At 28.9% G+C, this 9064-nt stretch overlaps 1 protein-coding gene across 1 annotated transcript; it reads right to left on the bottom strand.

Moving 5' to 3' along the window:
* Nucleotides 1-1430: 1430 nt before the first annotated feature.
* On the bottom strand, nucleotides 1431-5000 carry LOC136089855 (uncharacterized). Its single transcript, XM_065815945.1, has 2 exons — nucleotides 4539-5000; nucleotides 1431-1535 (listed from the first exon to the last, which is right to left on the bottom strand). Exons 1-2 carry the CDS (start codon nucleotides 4998-5000, stop codon nucleotides 1431-1433), a joined length of 567 nt encoding a protein of 188 aa, XP_065672017.1.
* Between the last annotated feature and the right edge of the window lie 4064 nt (nucleotides 5001-9064).

Below are 9064 nucleotides of genomic sequence, written 5' to 3'. Positions count from 1 at the left end.
CAGATAAATTATCCTCCAATATCCTCCAAACATTTGACTATGTAAATCTCATGCTAAATGTATTTAAATAGCCATGCATAATAAATATTTTGCTACTTTTTGTAATTAAAAAAGTTATAACAAAAGATTGGTCTTGCGTTGCTGGTCAGTTGATGAGAAATATTGAACATGTAAAAAAGATGTTTTGTACACAAAGAATACCTACAAAATCTTTCATTACTGTTATAATATATAAGTTCTGTAAATAAAAATCTGACAATGTTATTTTATGACAAATACATGCATTAAAAAGTAATATTTTTAATGTTTACACTGATAAAAGTTGTCTTGTCCATAAAAAATATTTCGTATTTTCACCAAAATTTAAATTTTTTAAATAATGTTTTTAACATTATATAATTGCATGTTTATTACTTTATTTATGCATTTTATATATAAATATAGCTACTCTAATAAAAAAAACTACGAAAATTATTTTGGCACAAAAAACTCGATTTTGTCCCACTGTGATACGACTTGAATAGCAGTGAATTGAAACGCATGTCAATAGCAGCACAGTAAGATAAATAACGTTTAAACGTATTTTTCTTGAATACACTGCTCAATAACTTTACGCTGAAAACAAAGATGGAATTAAAAGTTTTTTTTTTTTAAAAATTAATTTTTTTTCTCAAAAGAACATTTCAAAAAATAATAAAAATCTTACCAAATCAGGTTCCGCATTTACTACGTTTCTAATTTTTGGAAATATGCCCGTAAAAAACTTTTTATTCATTGAGTACAAAGCTTTTAAAAGTGACATTTTCTTTTTTTTTTTTTTTTTTTTAAAAAAAAACCTAATAAAATATAATTCAATTTAAATCATTTCCATTTTTTTTACATTTTATAATAAATGACTTTCTACTTCAACACTCACTAATATTATATAATATTTTAAAGCGTTCACTAATTTATATTTTTTTGATAACTTTCTTCAATCGTAAAAGGTCTTTTTATACACAAAAAATATATGGGAAAGTACAAATATTTTTTTTGTTTTTTCAAAATAGTATCATTTTGTGCATTTTAAAAATATTTTGAGCTCTTTTTAGATTAGGTCAATATTTTCTCACGTGATATACGTAACTTAATAAATCGCGCAATAACATAAAGATTAAAAACAAAAAATTCTTTCGTCGCTATGGAAGGTTACAACAACACAAAAAAAGCGCTTGAAATTCAATAATCGTGTGCTAAAAATTTAAATCAATTAAGTCGAGAAATGATCATCATCATGATCATAATGATCATGATTCGTGATCATTGGCATGGTCATGATCATTATGTGACTTTTTTAGAAAAACGTTGATGAGATGGCTTTTTTAAGAAAAACGTTGAAGAATGGTTAAGAATTTAAGAGAGACTTTTTTCTCTTATTTTTTTAAAAAAGTTTAAAAAACCCAAATAACCATATCATCAGGAATTTCATCATCATCAGGGATTTCATCATCAGGGATTTCATCATTATCAGGGATTTCATCATCATCAGAGATTTTCTTAAAAAAGTAAATGTACAAAAAGTTTCAGCTTAATTTGTAATTAAGAAATTTTGACATCATAGAATGTAAATATAGGAATTGTTGCTGCTTGCTTTTCTTCTTTTTTTCCTCTTTCTGTATTTTCTCAAAAATGCAAACTAAAAACATTATTGCTAATTTGGAAAGTTATACCATATATACATTTTTTATATTTTTAATCGTACATATTTTGAACGATTAAACATATAAAAAATGTATATATAGTATAATATTAAAACTAATATATTATTAAAAATAAATAAAATTTTTGCACTTGCTAATTGGAAGATTAAACATTTTTAATAAAAGAAATACTTTTTTATTTTGAAATTTTTCATTCATTCTAATTCCAACGTTTGCGTGATTTTAATTTCATTTTCATGTCCACTCAATTTAATTACAAATATGTGCGTGATTTACAAAAGTTTAATTAATGAAGTTATCAAAATATAGGAGGTTTATTAAACTACAAAAGTTTACTTAACGTTCATTCAACTGATGAAGTTATCCAAATACATAAAGTTTATTAAATAAACTTTAGTTATCGTTATTTTAAGTAGAAATTTTTTTTGAAGAGAAAGATTATATTCGAGATTCAAATGATTCATTGTTAATTAATAAAACATCTCAAGTTAAAATTAGGCGTCAAATTATTGGTTATAATAAAAACGTCAGGAAAATTGTAAAAATGTTTGAAAGGTTTCCAAACAGAAATGAAAATTATTTACAAAAGTGCGTAAAAATTGAGTTTAGAAAGATCAGCCATTTAATCATGGATTGCAAAATCCGATGTAGCAGCTTAAATGAGAGCTTAAAATTAAAAAAAATTTTATGCTAAAAAGGCACTTCTAGATTTAGAATTGGATTCCAACATCGATGATTCAATTAAGATGAACGAGAAAGAATGTAGAATGATATCTTATTTAGTAGTACTTTTACTCCCAATAAAGCAACTGTGGTAGCACTTTGTCGACAAGACGCAACTTTAATTTCTTCTGACAATGCATAAAAGTTTATGTTGACAAAAATAAATGAACAACAATCTGAAATCGGAAAACAATTGTATAATGCTTTGAGTCACCGAATTTAAGAGTGGAGAACACCGTTGAGGAGCTTAGTATATCTTTGTGGCCAGGTTACTTTCAAAAATTCCAGAAGTTTTTCTCGATAAACCTGATATAGTGTTTACACTCGGCAAAATATAACAACAGCAGCAGAATTGAGTAGAATAATGTCAAAACTATTAATATGAACAAATTAAATAAAGTGATGGAAAAAAGATTGGCAGCAATACGAACACAAAGTAAAAAATAACTTATAAAATTCAAAAAAAAATACTGCTATTTGAAAGTAGTAGCTTATGATTAGATCACCTGGAAAAAAAAAAGATTATATATTATCTATACGGCCAACAAGTATAAATTCCGAAAAAGCAGTTTCTCAGTTTTTATATTCAAAAAATCAAATATGATTAAGCAATGAAATGATTGACACTTTGATTTTTTAGGGTAGTACTTTCAAAAACAAATATAACTCATATATAATCGTGCATGTTCATATTATTTTTAGTTACTGTTTTTATTTATTTATTTTTTTTATTTATACTGTGTTATCATTTTAAAGTATTGTTTTGTAATTTAAATTACTTAGGTTCATTAATAACTTTATTTATATCATAATTAAATTAATCACTTTTAAGCATTTGATAAGTACTTAAAACGTTAGTTCTTCTAAGGCTTCTCTTTCTACAATTGCTTTTTTTTTCTATTCAATCCCAGGATATACCGGGAGTTCCCGGGGACAACTTTTTTAATCCTGGGATTGAAAATTTCAGGGATTTTTGCCATCCCTAATTATTACGTAGGTTATATTTGTTTTGGGGTTTGATTTTGTAGAGATTTACAAAAACATCGAGGGACATAAGTTCTTTACATTTGTACATAAAGCATAAAACATTAAAACAATTAGTTGATAAAGATTTAAGTCGTCCATTTCTTTAAAAAGCGGTTCAGAGTTCGAAAAACGATTTTCAAAATTTATTATGCGAGATTGTGTTTCTGATGCCAATAAAGAGATTTAAGTTTAGTTTTATGTTCCTCATATAATATTTGCATAACTGATGTGACGGTAAATAAAAGAGTAATATAATTGTTTTTATGCTTTTTGTTTAAAATACCTCAAGATTTGTATAGAATTTCAATTTTATTTTTGCTGCTTTATTAGAAATATTATTGATGTGCGATTTCCAAGACAGATTTTCTTCAAGAAAAACTCCTAAAAATTTTGTCACTTTTTCGCTTTTTAGGATGACATTTTTACAGGCGGTATCTGGATGGCATTTTTATAGGCAGTATCTTTTTTTTATAGTTTGGATAGAAAAGTTTCCATTTTGTTTTTTCAACATTTAAAAATAGCCTATTTTTTTTGAACCAAAATTAAATTTTTTTGAACCAAAATTAAAGTTCTCTGCTCATATTATTAAAAAGTAGTTTATATTTTCATTGGCGTGTGACTGTAACATGTTTGTGCCGTCTGCAAAAATTATAGTCTTTAAATTGGATGCTTTGTTAAAATCATTTATATATAAAATGAAAAAATGTGGTTTAAGTATGAATCCTTGTGGAACACCATATGTTATGTTCATTAATGGTTGAGATTGGGAATCTTTGTTAAAAACAAATTGCTTTCGGTTAGAGAGATAACTTTTAAACCAACTTAGAGTTTTACCTGCTATGCCATAACATTCAAGTTTTTTAAGCAAAATATTTTGATCGACCGTGTCAAAAGCCTTTGACAAGTTAATGAAAACACCAAGTGTAAATTTTTGATTTTTAAAAGATTCCTTAATACAACGTGTTAACTGAAGAATAGTATGTTCGGTTGAGTTATTTTTTTTCTAAATTTTTATAAATTTATTGGTAATAAATTCCTTTATGAAAATAAATTGTAATACATTATTCTTTCTAATATTTTTGAATAAACTGGAAGAACAGAAATAGGTCTGTAATTTGTTATATTGGTCGGATCTCCTGTCTTCAAAATAGGAAGTACTTTTGCTATTTTCAGAGAGTCTGGGAAAGAACCTTGTTTAATGGATGATTTAGAGATTTTGTAAAGCATATCTTTAATGACGTCATAAGAGTCTATCACAACATTTCCATTTATATCGTTAGGTTCTACTGAACTATTTCTTTTTAACGATCTAAAATCTGTATCAAATTCCTCCAGCGTTAGGTTTGTAAAATGTAAAGAGTTTAATGTTTCATCTGTTAATTTATAATTTGTTAAAGGGATTTTGTTTAACAAATTTGCTCCTATAGTGAAAAAAAAATTGTTAAATTCTGTCGCAATTTCATTAGTATCATTAATTATTTTATTTCCAACTTTTATTGCAAGTGGAAGAGAGGTTGAAGTTACTTTTTGCTTTCCTGTAATTTCTTTCATTAATTCCCAGACGCGTTTTAAGTTATGTTTGTACTGTACAATTTAGACAAATAAATTTTTTTAGCATTTTTGCGGAGTTTTTCAAACAGATTTTTATAGTTTTTGTAAATTTGTTTATGTTTTTCGGATATTGTTTTCAAGTATTTATTATACAACTTTTGCATTAGTTTTGAAGACTCTTTTAGTCTCTTAGTTATCCAAGGAGATAATATGTCTTTGGCCTTGAGATTTATTTCACATATTGGAAAATTAGCGTCATAGATTTTAAAGAAAGTTTAAAAAAATGTGTTATAAATAATGTTTATGTTATCATTCAAGTTTATGTGGTTCCAGTCCTGCTGCAAAATTTGATCGTTGAATGATTTTAAGTTACAATTGTTAACAGCTCACTTTTTTATATGATAATCTGGTTTAATAAAAAAAATTTCTCTTGTCTTCTTCTTTTAAATTGTATTTCAAAAATTTACCAAGATTTTCTGTTCTTCCAATTGGAGGCCTGTAGCAACAGCTGATTAAAGTGTTTTTAGATATTTTTTTTATTAGTTCAATTGTTAAGATCTCTTGATCCGTATCAGTAACACTCATATCGCTTTTAACTTTATAGAAAATATCTTATAAATAAAAAAGTGCTTGAATTCAGAAAGAATTCAGGACTTCTTTTCAAATAAAAAAGAGTTGAAATTCAGGAAGAAAAGTAAATCATTTGGAAACAAAAAAAGTTTTCTTTTAAACGAGAAAATTAAAAGCCAACTGGGCATGGATTTAAGTATGAAGTTAATGGATATGTTTGAAACGTATGCTGGAACTTTTGACGCTGCCCTTTTTGGATACAGCGAACAAAAGTAATTACTAAAATGCATTATGTAAAACTGGAATTACTTTTTCTAATCCTTGAGAGAAAAACTGCTTATTTAGTAAATGATGATTTAAATGCTGAAGGTAAGAAAGATGAAGAAGAAGTCAAGTGTGTTTTGTTAACAGCATTCTCTGTGGTTGCTTATACTGCATACGATCTTGTACAAAGAAAATAAAATGTTGGAGACAAAGTTGATGTGTATTTGGCAGACTTGAAACAGTCTGCCAAATACACATCAACTTTGTCTCCAACATTTTATCCAACACTAGCTAAATTATCTAATTGTCGTTAAGGATTCAATTGATGTTTTGTTACCCAAAGTAAGAGCTGCTTTGAATAATGCATGCATAGATGATGTTCGAAATGTGTTTTGATATCAAGCTACAAAAGTTCTGTTGGTGTGTTACAATTGCAAAGGGTTGAATCATATTGTGAAAAACTGTTCACACAAAATTTCTTTAGATATTTTAAATTTGGAAATGAAACAAAGGTGGCTGCAAAATTCTTAAAGATGCAGGGATACGAGTGCAGAAGCTAATAATATGCGCTACCTCGTACCTGAACAATGGCGGAATACGAAAACGAACGACAGGATTGGATCAATCTTAAATGGTTAATTGAATATGACTAAAAAAAGATGGAACCACCCAAAGAAAAAATTTTATTAGTGACTGTTATCCAACGAAATAAAGATAATAAAATCATACCCGTTTTAAACTGGAGATAAGCTAACAGTTTTATCTAGACGTACACAAGTAATGCAGATGGGCTTGTTGAGAAGCTAAGGTAATGAAGAAAAATGAGATACAGACCACCGCGAGGCTTGTCTCCAGTTAAAACTGAGGAATTTCATAGGCCAGTCTAAACAGTGGAATTTTGACTTGGTTTTGGATTAAATGTTGCGCCAATGATTATTAAATCTGTCGTGAGAAATTTATTTTCGTCACTATTGATCAAGACGAATTGGTGAAGAGGGGAGCATCTGCTTACGTGGAAAACATTTTTATCAATAAGGAAGTAGTAATTATTACTAATTTTAGAAGAAATTTTGAAAAATATGGTTTGAAGAGTAACGAAAGTGAATAGATTTGATGTAATGGGGTTCGCGTATTTTGATTGTGTGTGCGCAAGGTTGGTGGCAAATGATAAGGTCTAGAGGAAATCAAGTTGTTGTGGTTACAAAACAGTTAAACAAAAGAGTAATGCTTTCCTTTTGGTAGCAGTTTGTAGGTCATTTGCCAGTATGTGGTTGGTTATGGGCAGTTTGTAGTCTTTTGAAATGAAAGGTTATTACTTTGACAAAGGGTTAATTCGCAATGAAAATTACACACTTTAAATTTTCTTTACGAAGTTTATGCTGAAGTGGGAAAGTGAAAACCAGCAAACAGTGATTGGGCTTTACATATTGACGAGGGTGATACGTGGGTTTCTGTGCGCCAGTTCTGTGGCAGTAGGCGCACTTATTCAAATTGATAAAACTTCTGTGGAGGGTGCAGCAAGATTGCGAAGAGAAATGTCTAATGTTCACATAAATATAGCAGAGTTAGATGTTGAAAAGCAAGGAATGAATATGGGTTTGACGTAGAGACTAAAAAAAATGATTATTTTTATTTTTACCTGTGACAGTATTCACAGATAAAAATAAAAATAATCATTTTTTCGCTCTTACTGATAAATCAAAATTAAAATCAAAAGTGACGGATTAAATGTTTATTCGATGAAGAATAAGTGTTCTGCAACAACTTAATGAAGAGTATGGTCCTAATGTTAATGTACTACTTGTTCCATAGAAATACAATTTAGTTGACGCATTGACCAGAGTTTGAAGCAGATGGTTGATTAAGTTGACAGAGCCTGAGCATTTGAACAATTCCGTTTAAGTAGTAGTTGCAGAGACGGAATCCATTTCCGTCTCTGCAACATACACAAGAAAACGGGACACTTTGGAGTAAACCGTACATAAAACTTTCAAAAATTTCAACCGCTATCAAAAACGACGTTCGAGCTGTAATTAAAAATTGCAAAACATGTTTTTAATAGATTCAGCACCTGTACAATTGTTGAAAGAAAAATTGAACGTTAAAGAACATCGGGAGCAAGTGGCCATGGATGAGTAACGCATGTTGGTACAGAAAAATTTATTACTCTATTTAATAGAGGACCTTCAAGATATGCGCTGCGGCGACAACTTTCGAGTTCATACGGAAGTGTTGCTATAATCTAATACTCCACCTGATCTTTTGTGAGCGAGGAGATCATTCATCTAAAATTTTGACTAATATTGAAGCAACTTTTAAAGCTGAGAAGTTTTATCGATGGTTGGGAGTGCTCATTAGGTTTCAAGCTGATTATTACCCCGAAGAAAATGGAATTGTGGAAAGAAACATTTGTACAACTATGCAAATTGCGAAAAGATCCAAAATGTCGGAAGCAGTATATTGGTACAATATTTCATCTAACAAAAACAATAAAAGCCCTATGGAGAAAATATACGGTGATCAAATTAAAGTGAATAAATTTGAAATGATAACCTTCCGGCAAAAACTGCGAACAAACAGTTTAAAAATGGCGATAACGTATGGTTGAAACCACCAAATGCTAAGAGCCATATTAAGTGGCAGCCAGCAAAACTCGAAACATTTCAAAACATTTTAAATTGTAGGAGTTAATGGCGTTCCGCGTCACATAAAACGTATTCGATCTCAAAATGACACTCAAACTTTATGCAGTATTCTTTAAGTCAAAATAGAAATAAACCCAGGTAATGGTCGTGATAACGCGGAAAACCATTTTGAGCAAAGTAAAAGTGTGCTGAAGACAAGTAAAGCAGACATGTTAGAAACAAATGTTAAAGCCAAAAATGGATTCCAAGAAACAAAAGAGTTCCTGTCACAAAATACTCGAGAACGATGCATGCCCCCCCCCCCCCAAAAAAAAAGGATTACTATTTGTATGATTCTTAAGGATCAAGGATCAGTTTTTTTACAATAGCTCTTAATTATTTTAATTGTAATTACATATTAAGCGGGCTTTTTAATATCGATTTTTGAGGTAGTTTGTTTATATAAACTTATGCAAAACTTTTGAAAGGATGAATTAAATTCAGGAAGAAAAATAAATCATTTGGAAAGAAAAGAAATTTTGTTTCGAGCGAGAAAATTACAATTACTAATAAAACTACGCTTATTCTACCCATAATTGGCAATTT

This window comes from Hydra vulgaris, chromosome 13, assembly GCF_038396675.1.
Source record: "Hydra vulgaris chromosome 13, alternate assembly HydraT2T_AEP".
In the NCBI taxonomy this organism is placed as follows: Eukaryota; Metazoa; Cnidaria; class Hydrozoa; order Anthoathecata; family Hydridae; genus Hydra; species Hydra vulgaris.
The sequence above is the reverse complement of the archived record's forward strand: the minus strand, read 5'-3'. Positions and strand labels throughout refer to the sequence as shown.

Bases quoted from the DNA above. Each gene is read 5' to 3' on its own strand.
- LOC136089855 (XM_065815945.1), bottom strand. From the start codon at position 5,000: ATGAAAGAAATTACAGGAAAGCAAAAAGTAACTTCAACCTCTCTTCCA. The intron at 1,536-4,538 runs GTTTATTCAAAA...TACTTTTTTAAG, and splicing joins GACCTATTTCTGTTCTTCCA to AAAATCTCTGATGATGATGA.